The sequence below is a fragment of the Alexandromys fortis genome, unplaced genomic scaffold (genome assembly GCF_014885135.2).
Source record: "Alexandromys fortis isolate MF-2015 unplaced genomic scaffold, M_Fortis_MF-2015_v1.1 scaffold_31, whole genome shotgun sequence".
NCBI classification, from domain to species: Eukaryota; Metazoa; Chordata; class Mammalia; order Rodentia; family Cricetidae; genus Alexandromys; species Alexandromys fortis.
This window is the reverse complement of record NW_026067974.1, coordinates 10,926,966-10,947,131: the sequence shown is the minus strand read 5'-3', so window position 1 is coordinate 10,947,131 and position 20,166 is coordinate 10,926,966. Positions and strand designations below refer to the sequence as shown.

The window sequence follows — 20,166 nt, the reverse complement described above, 5'->3', positions numbered from 1 at the left end:
GAGAATTTCTGTAATTTTAACGAATCTGAGATAAAGAATGAACACCCGTTTCTACATCATTTCATTCAGGCGGACAGCTGAGGAAACAGCTTTGCTCTCCCGTAGCGCTTTCTCTCTTCAGAGTACTCGGTCCGGAGCACATAGACCTTTCTCATTGGTCAGATTTCCTGTCAGTCTGCGCTACAACTACTATTGGTCCATTTTGAAGGTTCTCCCGCCTCCCTTACCTAATTGGTCCATTCGAACAGGCCTCTTCAATGAATGAAAGACCGTCCACTATTGGTTCCTCTAAACGGCGCTAATGAGAGCGGCTCGGTGATTGGTTGCCCTGGTTTGGGCGGGCTAGGCGGAGATTCAAATGAAGTAGGAAAGCACTAGCCTAACCGCCGCGCGTCTGTGGAGCAGCGTCCGGTCGCGGGTCGCCTCGCGTTCCCCCCCTCTGAGTTCGTCGCTTTCGGGACTCCCGAGCCCCCCTGCAGGACCGTCACCATGGAGTTATCTCCGCTGCAGGTACGGCTCGCGGGTGGGCCTGGGTGATGGGGCCTTGGCGCCGCCTCTGCATCCGTAGCTCCAGGGCGGAGGGCAGGCCTGCGACCGGCCGGGCGGCATCCCGTCACCGGGTCGCCTCGGCCGCGGGGGGCCGCGGGGGACCGCGGGCAGGGCGAAGCCCCTCACGAGATGCTAGGGTCCGCACGGACCTTCTAGGGGCCATGCGTTTTGCTCGTTCGCGGGGCAGGGTCCACCCGTCCCGTGGTCGTCCTGTGTTCCCACGGCCCTGGTGTGACTTCCGAGCGGCATGGGATTGAGCGCCGTGGCCCTCGTTTCTCCTCCGCCAGCACCTCGGAAGGTGCAGAGCGTGACAGTTGCCCTGGGGCCGGCCGGCCGTGTGGCTCGGGAAACGTCCCGTTTCAGGGTGTGAGTGTGGCCACGGGCCGGCCGTGCTAGCCGGCAACACCGTCTGTTGTCTGCCCGGGACTCTGCGGGCACGCAGTAGGTATTTGCCCATTGGCTGAAAGGAAACTGAGTGTAGTTTATTTCTGACGTCAAAATACTGTTCAAGGAAGAAATTCCCCGTATTCGATCTGAGAAATAAGATACCTGTGGAAACGGACACCTGCTAGCCAGACCTAGCGGGACACGCTTGTGATGGCAGCTGCTCCGGAGACGGAGGCCGGAGGATGGCTTAAGCTATTTAATGGAGACGGAGGCAGGAGGATGGCTTAAGCTACTTAATGGGACCCTGAGTTAAAGACAAACAACCAAAAAAGGCCTGGGGGGGGGGGGTTGACTCAGAGGTCAGAGCATTTGCCTGGCACGTCGCGGGCTCCATCTCCCTCTCTGCACACACAAACACTTTAGAGCCTAGTTACAAGGATTGTAATGGAATTGCTTGTTTAAAACTACAGACCCACCAACAGATGACAAATTGTGAGATAGCATATTGAGTTCATCATTAGCGTATTTTGTTGATCATTTCTGATAAAGTTATGGTTAAGCAATCAGTTTTCTTTTTTTTTCCCCCAATGACTAGCCTGTAAATGAAAATATGCAGATGAACAAAAAGAAAAATGAAGATGCCAAGAAGAGACTGTCTATTGAAAGAATCTATCAGAAAAAAACACAATTGGAACATATATTGCTCCGCCCAGATACCTACATTGGCTCTGTGGAATTAGTTACCCAGGTAAAACCAAGCTGTTGTTGGCTGCTTTTTCAGGCTCGTGTTTTGTACTTCACTCACTGAGGGTCACGGAACTGACCTATGGTTGGTGCACATGCAGAAACACACACACATATTTCAACCTTTATCTAAGAAGACTTTATTCCTGGATATGTTGCTGCATGCCTTTAATCTCAGCACTCGGGGGCAGAAGCTGGTAGATCTCTGAGCTTGAGACTAGCCTGGTCTATGTAGCCAGTTTTTGGCCACCCAGTGCTACATAGTGGGATATTATCTCAAAAGAAAGACTAGGCTATTAATGATAAAACAATACATAAATAAAAATAACTTTTTTTTTCTTTTAGCAAATGTGGGTTTATGATGAAGATGTTGGCATTAACTATAGGGAAGTAACTTTTGTTCCTGGTTTGTATAAAATCTTCGATGAGATTCTAGGTAAGTAAGGATTTTTATAAAAGATCTGCTGGTCAAATTCTTAAGTAGCATTCTTACCAAACCCTCTGTAGACTCTGCTCCTCTTACTTTAAGTAATTAGTTGTCAAAAGTAGGACAGCCAGGCTGGATATGGCAGCTCATGCTCTTGATCCCAGCACTTAGAGGTAGAGGTGGGCGGGTCTCTGTCTACACAGTGAGTTCTAGAGCAGCTAGACCCTGCCTCAAAAAAAGTGAAAGTCATATAAAGTTCAGAAAATTAAGTTTTTCTCTGGAAAGAATTCTATGAACAAAAGTTGCTATAGTAGAAGGCTATAGAGAGATGGCTTAGTAGTTAAGAGAACTGACTGCTTTTTCAGAGGATCCAGGTTCAATACCCAGCATCTGCATGGCAGCTCACAACTGTCTGTATCTCTAAGATCTGATACTCTCACACAAACATGCACAGAAAACAAAAATAAACAATTATTTTTAAAATTGCTATAATAAAACAGTGAGGTGGTAATTCTATTACTGGGGAGGTAGATGCAGTAAAATCAAAAGTTCAAGGCTATTAACTGTGTAGCAAGTTCAAAGTCAGCATGAAATGCACGTGATTCTGTCTCCAGAAAAGTTGCTGTAGACTAACACCTTGGTAATGCTATTCCTTTGTTATTTGTGGGTTTATTTTCTATATTATAGAGCTAATGTGGTTTTTAAAGCACTTAACTGTCATCTAAGTGTGTATCTCATTTTCTTACAGTTAATGCTGCAGACAACAAACAAAGGGACCCCAAAATGTCTTGTATTAGAGTCACAATTGATCCGTAAGTGCTAAGTGCTAGCCTTCTGTTTACTAAAGCTCATAGTATTTGTTATATTTGCTTTGATTACTAGTGAAGATAGCTTTTTATAAATTAAGATTCCTGCTGGGCATGCTGACTTGTTATACATTTAATCCCAGCACTTTTGGGAGGCAGAGGCAGGCGAATCTCTGAGTTGGAGGCCAACCTTGACTACAAAGTGAGTTCCAGGAAAGCCAGAGCTACACAGAGAAACCCTGCTTCAAAAAAAATAAAATAAAATTTGCAAAAGTTCAGAGACAGAGTTCTAAAATGAACAGCCTGTGGGTTCTCAACAGTTAAAACTAACAATTATTAGTTGTTTTGTTTTGTTTCCTGTTGGCTTTTGTTTGTTTGTAGACAGGGTCTCACTGTGTAGCTCTTGCTAAGGGAGAACGTGCTACGTAATCTCGATATGCAGGCCAAATGCAGAGATTGGCCTGCCTCTGCTTCCCTAGTCTGGGATTAAAGGTGAGCCCCACCATACCCAGTGTCGTCAACAGTTTTCTACCTGGGCCTGGTGATATAGATCTGTAATCCTCGCTCCTTGGGAGGCTGAGGCATATAATGAGACCATGTCCCAAAATAAAAGTTTTAAATTAATAAAAGGGCTGAGAGTGTAGCTTGGTGGTAGCACATGTACAATCCATGGTTTGAGCCACAGTACTACAGAAAAACAAATGCCATGTGATAGCATACACCTTCATTCCAACAGAAGGAAGAGTCAGACAGATCTCTGAGTTCCAGGTCAATTAGAATTACGTGGTGAGGCCCTGTCGCAAAACAAAACAAATTTCTATATTTGCTCTGAACCATTTTAAAGTAATTTATAAACATGATGCTTAATCCCTAAATGCAGTGGTTCAGCTAGCATTTCCAATAATTGATCAGTCGTCTAAAAATGTAAAAGGTTTTTAGGGGTTTTTTCTTTATTTTTTCCTTTTCTGATGATGCTGTTGAAACAGAAAACCAGCAGGTGGTAGTAGAGAATAATTTGGGTTTACATTTCTGGTTTTAAATGCTCATGTTCCTTTGTGGGGTGACCAGGATGCCTGTTTAACATTTTTTATTAGCCTGATCAGTGCTGACATAAACTGTGCTTAAAGTTCTTGTGGGTGTTGGTTAATGATAACTGCGCACTTGATTGCACATAAGGACTTGATATCGATCTTTTAAAGATGTTGAGCTAGTTTTAACATTTTTATAGATGGATTAAACCAGTATTATTATTTGTGTCCCATTTTAGCAATTATATATATGTGGGTACGCGCGCGTGCGTGCGTGCGTGCGTGCGTGCGTGCGTGCGTGTGTGTGTGTGTGTGTGTGAACCCTAAATAACTAAGATAAAAGTCCTAGTAACTGAGCTAGAGCGCTGGATCAACAGGACCTGAGTTTGGTGCCAGTACCCACATTGGGGGTGGGGTGATCCAATGCCTCTGATCTATGTGGGCACTTGAACTCATGTGCAATAAGCACACACACATATACATAATTTAAAATAAAAATCTTTTGTAAGACATCGCTTGAGTGACTAACATTTTGATAGCAAATAAGACAGTTAATTATTGGTAATATTTTTTCTTTTTAATGTTTTTCAGTATTTTTTATTGGGTGGGAAAACTAAGGAAAGTAGAAATATACAGATGATACTTTTGAAAGTGGTATTATTTCCTGATTTTGTCCTTTTAAATGAGAACAATTTATTTTCTTTTGTTTATACTAATATTTTTAAATTTCATGTTTTATCAGTGTCTACCCAGGTGTTGGAAAAGGTTTCTGTTTTCCATCCCTGGATGCTATTTCAGGAATATTAGGAACTAAGCATAGTGGAAAAGATTAACTATGCTAGCTAGCTTCTCAGGGGATATATATAGAGTCACAATGAAATTGAAGCTTATGGATTTATATATTTTATTTACAAATGTTAAGCACAGTTTAAAATTTATAGTATAATAAAATTTTCTATTTTTTCTTAGAGAAAATAATTTAATTAGTATATGGAATAATGGAAAAGGAATTCCTGTTGTTGAACACAAAGTTGAGAAAATGTATGTCCCAGCTCTCATATTTGGACAGCTCTTAACCTCTAGTAACTACGATGATGATGAAAAGAAAGTAACAGGTAGAGTATCGATAGAAAATAATGTCTGTTGCTGAAAAAACATCTTTTAATAACTGTGTGTGGTGTGAGGATTAAAAGTATGGCTCAGTGATTCAGAGAGTTGGTTACTCTTGCAGAAGACCCAGGTTCAGTTGTGGGCACCTACAGTTCCAGGGGATCTGATGCCCTTTTCCAACCTCTGTGGAACCAAGCATGCATGTGGCAAGACACTCATACACAAGTGTAATAAAAATTTTAGAGTTTGAGACCAGCCTGGTCTACTGAGCGAGTTCTAGGACTGCCAGGGCTACACAGAGAAACCCTGTCTCAAACAGAGAGAGATAGGAGGTAATTGATTCATAGATAAAATAAACCCTATCTTCCTTAGTTCTGCCAGCAACTAAGAAAACTGAGGAGAACTAGGTAGTGGTGGTATACACCTTTAATCCCAGCACTTGGGAAGCGGAGACTCTGTTAAGAGCACTTGCTGCTTTGCAGCTCTTCAAAGAACCTAGGGTTAATTCCCAGCTCCCGGATGATGTTTCACAACTGTCCGTGACTCTATCCAGTCCGAGGAGGTCAGACACCTTTTCTGAGCTCTGTGGGCATTGCATGCAAATGCAGGCAAAATCCCCAAATACAAAATGAATAAAACCTCAAAAATACTAAAGAAAGCTTGAGTGGTAGATTGCTGGCCTGGGCATGGGCAAGGCCAGGTTCCATTCTAGCACCCAAAAAGTAAATAAAACGAAAAGACTCTCAGTTGAATAATAAAGTAGTGTTCTATATTTACTTGCTCAGGTGGTCGAAATGGCTATGGAGCCAAACTGTGTAACATATTCAGCACCAAATTTACTGTGGAAACAGCCAGTAAAGAATACAAGAAAATGTTCAAACAGGTAAGCAGATAGGTATCTTGTAACATATCTTTAAATTATAGAACAGTCATTTATAATAGCATTAATATTTGACTAAATTTAACAGTTTGTAAGGCACATAAAGTTATTTTACGTATGCTTAAATTATTTCCTTATAGTTTGTTTGCAAAATGAATTGACATTTTCATCTTTCCTGTTCTTCACTGCCATAGACATGGATGGATAACATGGGGAGAGCTGGTGACATGGAGCTCAAGCCCTTTAATGGAGAAGATTATACATGTATTACCTTTCAACCTGATTTATCTAAGTTTAAAATGCAAAGTCTGGATAAAGATATTGTTGCACTGATGGTTAGAAGAGCATATGATATTGCTGGTTCCACTAAAGATGTCAAAGTCTTCCTTAATGGAAATAAGTTGCCAGTGAGTATTTTTCTGGGTAATAAGACTGCAAAGGAATTTTTGATCATTGTTTTCCACCCACATTTTTCTTAAAACTTCTTGGATAAGTTCCTGAAAAGAAACTTGAGTAGCACAATTTTTGAAAACCATCTCATATTTATTTTACTTATTTTTCATTTTTTTCCCGAAATAGGATTTCTCTGTGTAGCTTTGGCTGTCCTGCAACTCACTCTGTATTCCAGGCTGACCTTGAACTCACAGAGATCCACCAGCCTCTGCCTCCCTAGTGCTGGGACTAAAGGAAGTGCCTTCACAGACACAAACACACACACACACACAGGCAGATCATCTTGTTTTAAACTTAGTAAAGGAAGCTTTTTGTTTTGTTTTTGAGACAGGCTCTTGTTGTATAAACTTGACTGACCTAAAATTCCACTATATAGACGACTGTACCTACAGAGGGATTCCTATTTCTGCTTCCCAAGTGCTAAGATTAAAGGCATGCACCACCATGCTAAGCAAAGAAAAGAACTTTCTTTTGAGGGGGAGGGGACTCAAGATAAGGTTTCTCTTGTAGGTTTGGAAGGAAAGACTTTTCTTGAAGAAAAACTTAGTTTTTCTAAAGATTTCTTTCAAATTTTTTATGTATGTGGGTGTTTTGCCTTGACTATGTATGTGTACAACATGTATGCAGTGCCTATGGAGGCCAGAAGAGTGTGAGCCATCATGTGGGTCCTGGAAATCAAATCCAGGTCCTCTGAAGAACAGCCAGTGCTCTGAACTGCTGAGGCATCTCTTCAGCCCTTAATTGTGCTTGTTCTCTTCCTTAAATACCATTCTTTCAACCTATCAATGGGTATCATTTTAGTAGTTTTTAAAAATCTTTGTAGTCTGGGAGATAGCTCAGTATGTAAAGTGTTTGCTGTGCCTGCGTGAGGTCTCCAATACAGATACACAAAGCCAGTCGTGGAGCCACAGGACTGCACAGTGATAGGTGGATCTAAGGAGTTCACTGGCCGTCTGGTCTGGCCAAAATGGTGAGCTCCAGATTCAGGGAGATTCTATTTCAAAATTAAGTTGGAGTTGGAGAAATGATCCAGATGTCAACCTCTGGCCTCCAGTTTACCTCATGAGTAAACACATATATACACAAAGGATTTTTTTGCATTTATTTGTGTGTGCATGTGCACATAGCACGTGACACAGCAAGTGTGTTGAGGTTGGGACAATTTATACAAATAGTTTCATCTACCATGTGTGTCCCAGGGATTGAATTCAGGAACTCAGGTTATGAAGTTTAAGTGTACTTACCTGCTGAACTATCTTGATGGCTCACACAATTTTTTGTTTTGGGATTTTGTTTGGTTGGTTTTTGTTTTTTGAAACAGGGTCTCACTATGTAGTTCTGGCTGCCCTGAAACTCACAGGGGTCTGCCTGCCTCTACTTCACAAAAGCTGAGATTAAAAGCATTCATCACTACATCAGGTGAATTGGTTTGGTGTTGGTGGTTTTTGTTTTTCAAGACAGGATTTTTCTGTGTAGCCCTGGCTGTCCTAGAACTTGCTCTATAAACCAGGCTGGCCTCAAACTCACAGAGATCCTCCTATCTCTGCCTTTTGAGTACTGGGACTAAAGGCTTGTGCTAACACTCCTCCACTTGATTTTTTTTTTTTTTTTTTAAGCCAGCAAGGTGGCTGAACAGGTACAGATGCTGGCCAGGCAAGCCTCTCAGCACCTGAGTTCCATCCTCTAGAACCCATTTTGATAGGAGTGAACTGACTCCTACAATTCAGCCATGTGCATACCCTATTTTTCTCTCCCTGCCCTGCCCCTTTCTCATATACACATAAGCTAAATTTTTAAAATAAAAGATTTGAACCCTCATATTCTATTTAACTTTAAATTAAATGTATTTATTTATGTGTGAATGTTTTGCTTGCATGTGTATGTGTGTGTCCTATGTATGCATGGTATGTAAGATCAGAGGAGGTCATCAGATCCCTTGGAACTGGAGTTAAAGATAGTTGTGAACCTCTATGGGTGCTGAGACCTGAATGCTGGTCCTCTGCAAGAGCAGCATGTACTCTTAATCACTGAACCATCTTTCCAGTCCTCTCATAGTCTGTTACTGATTCCCTTTTCCATCATTGTGTTTTGTTTGTTTGTTTGAATTTCCCATTATTTTGACACTCCTTTTTTAATCTCTATGCAGGTAAAAGGATTCCGCAGCTATGTTGATATGTATTTGAAGGATAAGGTAGATGAAACTGGGAACGCACTGAAAGTAGTACACGAACAAGTCAACCCACGGTGGGAAGTGTGCTTAACAATGAGTGAAAAGGGCTTTCAGCAAATTAGCTTTGTCAATAGCATTGCGACTTCTAAGGTAATTTTTGAGAGTTCTCATTAATTTACTTACCAAATAATATAAAATGAATTTAAACATTTGTCTAAAGTATGTTTGTAGTTACTATTATAATTCTGAGGCATTTTGAAATGCTATTTTTTCACTAGGGTGGCAGACATGTTGATTATGTAGCTGATCAGATTGTAAGTAAACTTGTCGATGTGGTGAAGAAGAAGAACAAGGGTGGAGTTGCCGTGAAAGCACACCAGGTACAGTATTCTCTTCCCTTGCATTTACAAGATCTCAGGCTCAGTCTCTAGCACTAAGATGGGGCAAGGCATAAGACATTTTGATGACTGTATCAACTTTCATTACAGGTGAAAAATCACATGTGGATTTTTGTAAATTGCTTGATTGAAAATCCAACCTTTGACTCTCAGACAAAAGAAAACATGACTTTACAAGCCAAGAGCTTTGGATCAACATGTCAATTAAGTGAAAAATTCATCAAAGCTGTGAGTACTTACGTGGAAAGTAAAATAGAAATGTCTTGTCTTATTTCTTATTATCCTTAGCTCCGCAGAAACAAAGATTGCCTGCTGCACTACACTTCCTTAGACCTTTTCAGTCTTTGTTTTGTTGTTTTTATAGCAGGGTCTAGCTTTGTAGCTCAGGCTGGCCTCTAACTCAAGATCCTGCTGCCTTGTACCCGACTAGTGCTAGAGTTAAGCAGTGCACCCTCACTCCTTAGATAGAGATCCCGCCTGCCTCTGCCTCTTCAGATTAATGTAACAGGTTGTTTGTTTGTTTTTTGTTTTGTTTTCTTTTTGTTTGTTTGTTTGTTTGTTTTGTTTTTTTGAGACAGGGTTTCTCTGTAGCTTTGGAGCCTGTCCTGGAACTAGCTCTTGTATACCAGAGCTGGACTCGAACTCACAGATCTGCCTGCCTCTGCCTTCTGAGTGCTGGGATTAAAGGTGTGCGCCACCACCACAGGTTTTTAACCATCCTGTTCTTTCCAGGTTTCCCTTCTGCAGTGCTCTTGAGTGACATTTCTGGTTTCATGCTTGAAATCCTTAATATCTTCCACTCGGGGAAAAATTCAAATTCCCTTGCCTGTTAAAAACCTTTATATACTCCTTCAGCTAAGATGGTTACAGTTTAATATTAAACTTTTATTATTATTATTACATAGCAAACTTCTCAATTATACTTTTTTTTAATTTTTATTTATGTATGTGCATTGGTGCTTTGCCTGCATGTTTATCTGTATGAGGGTATCAGGTACCTTAGAACTGAGAGTTACAGACAGTTGTGAGCTGCCATGTGGGTGCTAGGAATTGAACCTGGGTCCTTTGGAAGAACAGCCATTGCTCTTAACCTCTAGCCATCTCTCCAGCCCCCACTTGTAATATCTTATTTCTGTCTTCCATATTAATACCTTCAACTACATGAAGGCACAGATATGACATGTTCGGTTTCTTTTCTCTTTTCTATTTTCATGTGTATGTGGTATGCATGTTTTGTTAGTGTAGGCACTTGTTTGAGGGATGTGCATGGATGTGGAACCTGAGGTTTATCTTAGGAATCATCCTGCCTGGATCCCTCTTCTACTTTATTGAATGAGGCAGTTAAACTTAGAGCTGGGCAATAGGCCAATCTCACTTATGTATAGAATATATAAGTACCTAGGAAAAAAGTACTCTAATTTTGCTCCAGAGATCATTCCATGTCTCCTCCCCCAAGGCTGGAATTCATGTAGCTGCTATTCCTCTCTGCTGTTTACTTAGGTAATGCACAACAATCTCCTATAACCACTAAGCCATCTCTCTAGTCCTAACTTATTTTAACCACTGTGTTTCCAACAAGTAGCTCAATGCCTGGCATAACATAAGTCCATAAAAACTATTGAATGAATGATCCTAGAGAAACCAACTTCCTCACCACAAGGAGCTAACATGGAAAGATTCGAGGGTTACTAAGTCACGCACATCCTACCCAGTCTAGAAATGTTGTTTTTGAGGGTTTTTGTTGTTGTTATTGTTGTTTTGTTTTTGCTTTGTGTTTTTGGTTGTTTTTGAGATAAGAACTTATTAGGTAGCATGGCTGGTCTTAAACTCCTAGAAATCCACCTGCCTCTGCCTCCCAGGTGCTAGGATCAAAGGTTTAGATCACCACACCCAGTTCTGTAGTGATGAGGCGAGCAGGCCTACTTTTTGACCCGCACTGCTAGCTTAGCACTGGAAATAATAACACACAAACTCTATTCATTTAAACACTGCCTGGCCCATTAGTTTCAGCCTCTTATTGGCTAATTCTCACATCTTGCTTTAACCCATGTTTAGTAATCTGTGTAGCACCACAAGGTGGTGGTTTACCGGGAAAGATTCAGCATGTCTGACCTGATGGCTGGCTCCATGGTGTCTGCCCCACTGCCTTCTTTCTCCCAGCATTCTGTTCTGTCTTCCCCGCCTACCTGTATTCTGACCTATCAGGCCAAGCAATATTCTTTATTAATTAACCAGTGAAAGCAACAGATAGAAGACCCACCTACATCACAATTCTTTTGAGTTATTTCATTTTTCTAGGTGCTTATACATTCTATATTTGTCTTGAATCTTTGCTAATGTGATTGTTTCTGTTTTGAAGGCAATTGGCTGTGGTATTGTTGAAAGCATACTAAACTGGGTGAAGTTTAAGGCCCAAATCCAGTTAAACAAGAAGTGTTCAGCTGTAAAGCATAACAGAATCAAGGGAATCCCAAAACTTGATGACGCCAACGATGCAGGTACACATTTAACGTTTACTTCAGTAGCAGCAGCATATGTGGATGTGCAGCAAAATAGCACTCTTAAAAGTTTAACCAGTTTCCTGCCGGACAGTAGTGGCACATGCCTTTAATCCCAGCACTTGGGAGGCAGAGGCAGGTGCATTTACAAAGTTATTCTGTGAGTTTGAGGCCAGCCTGGTCTACAAAGCAAGTTCCAGGATAGCCAGAACTGTTACACAGAGAAACCCTGTCTCAAAAATTAACCAGTTTTTTGTTGAATAGGTTATTTCTAATTTCAGGCATTTTAAATGCTACTGAGATGATTTTAAGTACAGTAATCTACCTAACAAGCATTTGCAGTCTAATATCAAATGAATATTCAACAGCAACCTCAATATTATGAGGAATTAAGATATTAGGCCGGGCATTAGTGTCATATGCCTTTAATCCTAGCACTCAGAAGGCAGAGGCAAGTGGATCTGGCCACCCTGGTCTACAGAGTAAGTTCTGTGACAGCCAGGCTGTTACACAATGAAATTCTGTCTTGATAACCACACAATCCCACCCCACCCCCAAAAAAGGAGATATTATAGTGCTCTGCAGGGGGTATATTTCCAGACCCTCAGTAAACACCAGAACCATGGATAATAATACCAAACCCTGTTATGTGTTGTTTCTCTTATGATTATACTGATAATAAAAGCACAGAGTAACTGGTAGAACAGTTAAAGCCACGTGTACTATAATAACTATGTCTTATTGTACTACACTCATCCCATGAAGGTTTTGGAAATGTTATATCATAAAAATTTTAATAAGTTCAGACATGCCTTTATCTCTAACACAGGCAGACAAATCTCTATATTCAAGGCCAGACTGGCCTATATGGTGAGTTTTAGGCCAGCCATGGTTAAATAATGAGAGATATGAATAATACAAGCATTGTGATGCTGCATTTGTTTACTACATAAGGATTATTTGAATTTGCATTCAAGATAAATGATCTGATAACTGAGAAAGCTGTTTAATGACTAACAGTCAAATAGTGTATGAGCACTTTTAACAAAGGTGGGATTGCATGAAGTTTTAAAACATCAGACAAAACTAGTGAATTGTTTGTTTCTTGAACCTCTAAAAAATATTTTTAATTTATTTTAATTTGTAGATGTGGTTCAGCATATGGTGTGAAGGTCAGAGAATGATTTTACAAATAATGGTTTCTCTCTTTCTACCATGTGGGCCCCAGATTGTCAGGTTTGGAGGCAAGGGCTATCTATATCTAGCTGGCCCTATTTCAGTTTATTTTTGAGACATAATTGTGTTATATAACCCAGACTGGTCTTGAACTCATGATTCTCTTTATCTCATTCTCTAAAGTGCTGGGACTACAGGCGTGAGCTGTGATAATTGGGCTTGAATTTTATACTTAGTATTCTTAGGCTATTGTTAATTGAAAATGTTCAAAGTAAAACCACGGGCCTAGAGAGTTGGCAGTGTAGTTCCTGTACTGCTCTTGTAGAGACCCATGTTAGGCTCCTAGTGCGCATGTTGGATGGTGCAACTATCTGTTAACTCCAGCTCCAGGGCAAGCCACTGCCTCTGTCTTCTTCTGCAGGTACCTGTACTCACACACATAAACCCATACAGACACATAATTCAAAATAATAGAAATTTTTTTTTCAAGTGAAGCATACATAAGGTGGACTACTGTATTAATTTACTATAAACCTTAACTGTAAAATAATGTTTTAGGGGGAGCAGTGTTGGAGAGTTGGTTCATTGCTTAAAAGCACTTATTGCTAATGGAGAAGACCTAGATTCAGATTCCCAGCACCCACATTGTGGCTCATAATTATCCATAACTCTAGTTCCAGGGCTCCAATACCTTATTCTGGTATCTGTGGTACACATGCATACATGTGAGCAAAACATTCATACATGTATATACACATAATTGTTGGGTCCACTTTACTCCTAAGATAATTTGTTATGGATTATTTTGCTTTAATATACTAAAGTTAATTTGTATATTTATGTTTTAGGGAGTCGAAATTCCACTGAATGTACACTTATCCTGACTGAGGGAGACTCAGCCAAAACTCTGGCAGTTTCAGGTCTTGGTGTAGTTGGAAGAGACAAATATGGGGTATTTCCTCTTAGAGGAAAAATACTCAATGTGCGAGAAGCTTCTCATAAACAGGTAGGCTGTAATGCTATTGTTGTAATCCTAATGTAGAGCCGATAGAGTATAACTCAGTGCAGCACTTGTGTGGTGCGCATAAGGCCCAATGTTTAATCCCCAGCACTGCAAAAGTGCTGTGGGGGAGGGAATGGGATCTAAATCTAGTTTATAATACAGGAATCCATTCTTGTATATCATGTCCTCACTCACTGGGCATTTTAAAATATATTTTAGACTGTTATTTGAACAAATTTAGCATGCTTGCGATGTACATATCCGTGGTCTCTATCCCTAGTAGCATACACACTTACACACAGAAAGAGAGAATGAGAAATGGGAGTTTAGATACTTTGAAGTTTTATCATAACGGGCCTGATTTTTCAACGTGTAAGTAATAATTCTAAATGCTGAGGCAACATACGTAATTATATCTCTTTGTTCTTTTCCAATGTGTTTCAGATCATGGAAAATGCTGAAATTAACAATATCATCAAGATTGTGGGTCTTCAGTACAAGAAAAACTATGAAGATGAAGATTCATTGAAAACTCTTCGTTATGGGAAGATAATGATTATGACAGATCAGGTCAGCTATTTTAGATTTTTAAACTGATATCAAATGTGTGGGCTCAGCTGTCCACCTACAAGCACATAGCACTAAGCAGGTCCTATGTTATATTACTTTACTGTCATAAAAAGAGCTGACTCATTATCTCTAATGGACATCCGAGCAGATGTGCTGACATAATAAATTACATTACAAGAGAAGTAAGTTTACTTTGAATAGGCTTTTTTAAACTTGCACAGAAGAAGTTTTGAGAAATTGCCAAATCAGTCATAATTTTATTTCTAAACAGTTCTTTGCTCTTTGGCTTTTCAAATATTTACAGGACCAAGATGGTTCCCATATCAAAGGCTTACTGATCAATTTTATCCATCACAACTGGCCCTCTCTTCTGCGACATCGTTTTCTAGAGGAATTTATTACTCCCATTGTAAAGGTATACACGTTCTGGGATGCATCAAGACTCTTAAGGCCCATGTTCAGCACTGATGGAACTGTAATTCTAGATGTGTTATATAGAGAGTATACAATGTGTAAAGCCATAGCGATGTGTTTTTTACTATAGGTGTCTAAAAACAAGCAAGAATTGGCATTCTATAGTCTTCCTGAGTTTGAAGAATGGAAGAGTTCTACTCCAAATCATAAGAAATGGAAAGTCAAATATTACAAAGGTTTGTGATAAAGCCTGCCTACAAATTCTCGGTTTTGTTATGTGTTGTATGAGGCTAAATGGGGGTAACTTACCTGTTTTGTTTACTTCTATAGGTTTGGGGACCAGCACGTCAAAGGAAGCTAAGGAATATTTTGCAGATATGAAAAGACATCGTATTCAATTCAAATACTCTGGGCCTGAAGATGATGCTGCAATCAGCCTGGTGAGTGTGAATCATGCTGTACATATACATTCTGCTTTCAGAAGTCACTGCTAGGCTGGTCCATTACACCTGTTAAGTTTCCATCGAAGAGTGTTTTATGAAATAAAATGTTTCTGAAAGAACTAGGTATTTGAAAAACCAGGACTTTTGATGTTTGTTTGTATGAAAAAGATTTGGAACCAATAAGCACCAGTGACTTTTTCCACCTTCTAATCCATAGGCCTTTAGTAAGAAACAGGTCGATGATCGAAAGGAATGGTTAACTCATTTCATGGAAGACAGACGACAGCGGAAATTACTTGGTCTTCCTGAGGTAAGAATTTTAATCTGTCCCACTAAATAACTTTAGAATTGATGCTATATCAAATTGAAATTATTTAATAGTATTTTTAATTAAAAGTTTGATGTAATAACTATAGTATACAGTAGTGATCCTATAAGACTATGTATGAAAGCACTGAAAAAATTCTTATGATATTGGGGGGGGGGCTATTCAAGACAGGGTTTCTCTGTATAGTCCTGAAACTCATAGCTTCTCCTTAGTGCTGGGATTAGAAGCTTGCACCACTACCACCCAACAGTATAGTCTTAAAGTTATGTGACAAGGCATTTCTCAAATGTTTATGCTGATGCTGCTGTAAACAGTTAGTATGCAATCAGTCATCTGTAAAAGTATGTGCCTTTGTAGTATGAAGTGAATGACCAGCAGCTAGGCTGGGCTGCACAATGAGTCTCCAAAAAAAATAAACTAAAGACTGGAGCAACAGCTGAGATTGAGTGCTTGGTGTATAGAAAGCCTGGAGTTTAATTCTCTGTACTACTCCCCTCCCCTAACAAAAAAAATGTTTAATATTTTATACACTGCAAAGTTATTTAAACAGCAACCTCATATACCTATTGTTTTTCCTTTTTGATTGTTTATTTTTCAAGACAGGGTTTCTCTGTGTGGCTTGCCTGTTGTGGAACTTGCTCTATAGAGCAGGCTGGCCTTGAACTCACAAATATCTGCCTGTCTCACATTCCCAAGTACTAGGATTAAAGGCATGCGCCTCCACTGCCTGGCTCACCTATCGTTTTTTCAAGGACTGAAGAATTATCAGACAAATGATATCTCTAATTGTTTATATTTTTGTATTAGGCATGGTTAAGTCTAGTACTTTATTTTCAACCAGATCATCTAATACTGTCTTGGACCCCTTAGGATTATTTGTATGGACAAACCACTACTTACCTGACCTATAATGACTTCATAAACAAGGAACTTATCCTGTTCTCAAATTCTGATAATGAAAGATCTATTCCATCTATGGTAGATGGTAAGCACCAATGCTTTTGTCTGTTTTTAACGTAAAATGATGATTTGTGCTTAGAAATTGCTAAATTAAAAATGCTAATGATTGATTGCCCTTTCATTTTAAAGGTTTGAAACCAGGGCAGAGAAAGGTTTTGTTTACTTGTTTCAAACGGAATGACAAGCGAGAAGTGAAGGTTGCCCAGTTAGCTGGGTCAGTGGCAGAAATGTCCTCTTATCACCATGGTGAGGTAAACCCACAATCTTTAACACTTCTAGAATGCCTTAATGCAGAAATAATTGAAAGTTACTCTCTAAACATATTTCATGTAAGTGTAAACTGTTATATCCATGATAGAGAACGATTTGTTAAATATTTCAAAACTAAATATGATTGACCTTTTGACTAATAGTTCTATTTCTAGAAATAACATTCCTATTAGGAATACTTGTCTGTAAAGTTACATTCATAAATTTTTAAGTAAGATTTAGTATTACTGTATGGTAATAAAATTTAGACACCTAGAAGTCTTATGTTTGGACACCATTTCTGCCATCTATTTCTCTTGAAAACATCATTATAAATATTTAAATCTTAAAACTGAGAGGATTATTGTGTGAATTAGTTGTGATAGTGAACACACAGGCACACATTTATCTTCATCTTTGGATTAGATTAATGATTTGTCTCTTCCCTCCACAGATGTCACTGATGATGACCATTATCAATTTGGCTCAGAATTTTGTGGGCAGTAATAATTTGAACCTCTTGCAACCCATTGGTCAGTTTGGTACCAGGCTGCATGGTGGCAAGGATTCGGCTAGTCCTCGATACATCTTTACTATGCTTAGGTGAGTTTGCTTTTAGTGACTTGACATTGCCAGTTTTGAAGCAATATGAAACCAAAGTATTAAACATTCAATGTTATAGTCAGTTTCCAGCCACTTTTGCAACAACACTGAGCAGTTATTAATCATTGTCCTGGAAATATTTGGACAACTACTCTGATTCTCTGTTCACTTTCTTGGTTCTGTGTTCTTACCCTCTTTCCCACCCTAAATACTGGCCTACCTAAGACCCACTAACTACACTCCTTTCTCAAATGAGCAAATAAATTATGTCTGACTGCCCTCTCACTAATTAGTATCCTAATCAATTCCAGCTGGGCATGGTGTTGCAAGCCTATAGTCCCTGTAACTCAGGAGGCAAAAGGAGGAACATCTTGAGTTTGCTGCCAATCTCAATTTACAGAGTGAGCATCTGTCTCAGAAAAGCCACTTCCAATCCAAAAAAGTATATACACACACACTTCCTCCAAAACCAAGTCCTGGACAGAGATTAGCCTCGTCAGTAAAGTGCCTGCTAAACAAATGTAGATCTGAGTTCAATCCAGAACTCAAAATTTTAAGAAAATGTCAGAGCTGGACAGTAGTGGCACACGCCTTTAATCCCAGCACTTGGGAGGCAGAAGCAGACCGAGCTCTATTCCAGGACATCCGGGGTTACTCAGGGAAAGTCTGGCGGGTAGTGGTCCGGTGGGGGGTGGGGAGATGTCAAGTGTAGGGACTGAAGAGGTGGCACAGGAGTTAAGAGCACTTGCTGCTCTTCCAAGAAGATGTTCCATTTCCAGCATCCACATGTTGACTCACGAATGTCTGTAACTACAGTTCTGAGGGATCCAGTGCCTCTACTGACCTCCTTGAGCCAAACACAGTACACAAACGTACATGCTAATAAAACAACTGTACACATAAAATTATTTTTATTAAAAGGGGACGTAATGGCACACATTTGTAATCCCAACACTGGATTCCTTCCTGGGGATTTGCTAGTAAGCCAGCCTAGACCTGTGGAGCTTCAAATTAGTGAGAGATGCTGTCTCAAAAAACAAACTTGTAGATGGCTCCTGAGGAATGGCACTTGAATTTGTCCTCTGACTTTTACACAAGTGCATACACATACATATATACCTACTCATAAAAGATAATAAAAAAGCAATAGTTCTTTTATTTGTTTGTTTATATTATTTGAGACCATCTTATTCTGGAACTCACTATGTAGACCAGGCTGGCCTTGAACTCAACTCATGGAGATCCACCTGCCTTTGCCTCTTTTTTTTTTTTTTTTTTTTTTTTCTTTTGCCTTTGCCTCTTGAGTGCTGGAAATAACTATAAGCTATACTCAGCAGGTCTTTTTAAAATATGTTATCCAGGTTGAGCTAGCTCCTGACCTGAAGTAATCCTCTGTGTTAGCTTTCCAGAGGCATATGCCTCATGCCTTGCATCTTAACACTTTCTGTTGCTGTTTTCTAACACCCTACCCACTTCAGCATTCTTTTGTGCATATATATGCATGTATGGGTGAACTTGGGTGGTGTCCACCCCGTTTCTTGTTTTTAAGGCAGCACCTCTCCCCAGGAGTCCACCTGTCTTCATCTGCTGGGCACTCATTATTTTTACTTGGGTTATTCTAGGTTTAAAACTCAGGTCCTTGTGCTAGCATATAGATTGAGCTGTCAGCACAGTCCAGCACTCTTTTTATTTGGTTTGGTTTTGATTTGGATTCTTTGAAGCAGTCTTCATATATATCCAAAATAAGCCTCACACAAAATCTCCTCTCACTGCATCCCTAAGTACCAGGATTATAGATGTGTTGCTACAGCACTCATTTCTTTGTGCCCCAAGTAATCATTTTAATAATTTTCTTTTTTTAGAATTCTGCCCTACTGAATACCTGTTCATTATCTATCTACCTGTACTAAATCATGAGCTTGACAGACTTTTGTTTGGGTTTGGAGCAAGGTCTCACTATGCTCCTTGATGGGCCTGGAACTCACATAGACCTGCCTGCTGTCTCTGCTTTGTGCCACCATGCCCAACTGAATGTGAGAAGTGTCGTGGCCATTTTACTAATGATATTCTTTGCTTTCTTTAGCCCTTTGACTCGGTTGTTATTTCCACCAAAAGATGATCACACATTGAAGTTTTTATATGATGACAACCAACGTGTTGAGCCTGAATGGTACATTCCTATTATACCTATGGTGCTGATAAATGGCGCCGAAGGAATTGGTACCGGGTGGTCCTGCAAAATCCCCAATTTTGATGTCCGTGAAGTCGTAAATAATATCAGACGACTGTTGGATGGAGAAGAGCCTCTGCCCATGGTAAGTATTCTGGGTTAGGAACTTTGTTTTTCCTCAGGCATAGTTGAGTAAATTCTACAGTAAAGATTATACAGGTACAAGATTTATTTTATACTTTGGATTTGTTTGAACATATTTGTGATTTACCATTTAGAAACCTTTTTTGTTGTTAATTTAGCTCCCAAGTTACAAGAATTTCAAAGGTACTATTGAAGAACTGGCTTCAAATCAGTATGTGATTAGTGGAGAAGTAGCAATTCTGAATTCCACAACCATTGAAATCTCAGAGCTTCCCATCAGAACATGGACCCAGGTAAGTAACTGTTTATTTCTTGGTTTTTCAGGTGAAAGAAGCCAACAACAGTTGGTATTGACTATTCAACAAGGGACTCCTTACAAAAGGATTACTGTGTTTTGTTTTTGGTTTTTAGACTTACAAAGAACAAGTTCTAGAACCCATGTTGAATGGCACTGAGAAGACACCGCCTCTTATAACAGATTATAGGGAATACCATACAGACACCACTGTGAAGTTTGTCATAAAGATGACTGAAGAGAAATTGGCAGAGGCAGAAAGAGTGGGACTACACAAAGTCTTCAAACTGCAGACTAGCCTCACTTGCAACTCAATGGTATGTCTTATTTTGTAAGAGTTACATCTTTCAAATCTAATATT

The 20,166-nt window shown here is 39.7% G+C and overlaps 1 protein-coding gene across 1 annotated transcript in view; it reads left to right on the top strand.

The window, feature by feature from the left end:
• The first annotated feature begins 373 nt into the window (after positions 1-373).
• Positions 374-20,166, top strand: part of Top2a (DNA topoisomerase II alpha) — a 31,346-nt gene continuing 11,553 nt past the window's right edge. The window contains exons 1-23 of the mRNA XM_050156607.1: positions 374-510; positions 1,532-1,684; positions 2,026-2,116; positions 2,856-2,919; positions 4,911-5,056; positions 5,837-5,934; positions 6,126-6,338; positions 8,531-8,704; positions 8,833-8,934; positions 9,043-9,180; positions 11,312-11,450; positions 13,475-13,632; positions 14,074-14,199; positions 14,504-14,614; positions 14,744-14,849; positions 14,944-15,053; positions 15,274-15,366; positions 16,255-16,369; positions 16,474-16,595; positions 17,048-17,196; positions 19,280-19,511; positions 19,669-19,803; positions 19,922-20,122. Of these exons, the coding sequence (XP_050012564.1) occupies positions 490-510; positions 1,532-1,684; positions 2,026-2,116; positions 2,856-2,919; positions 4,911-5,056; positions 5,837-5,934; positions 6,126-6,338; positions 8,531-8,704; positions 8,833-8,934; positions 9,043-9,180; positions 11,312-11,450; positions 13,475-13,632; positions 14,074-14,199; positions 14,504-14,614; positions 14,744-14,849; positions 14,944-15,053; positions 15,274-15,366; positions 16,255-16,369; positions 16,474-16,595; positions 17,048-17,196; positions 19,280-19,511; positions 19,669-19,803; positions 19,922-20,122 (2,997 nt within the window). The 5' untranslated portion in view covers positions 374-489. The remainder of the gene's footprint in view (positions 511-1,531; positions 1,685-2,025; positions 2,117-2,855; positions 2,920-4,910; positions 5,057-5,836; positions 5,935-6,125; positions 6,339-8,530; positions 8,705-8,832; positions 8,935-9,042; positions 9,181-11,311; positions 11,451-13,474; positions 13,633-14,073; positions 14,200-14,503; positions 14,615-14,743; positions 14,850-14,943; positions 15,054-15,273; positions 15,367-16,254; positions 16,370-16,473; positions 16,596-17,047; positions 17,197-19,279; positions 19,512-19,668; positions 19,804-19,921; positions 20,123-20,166) is intronic.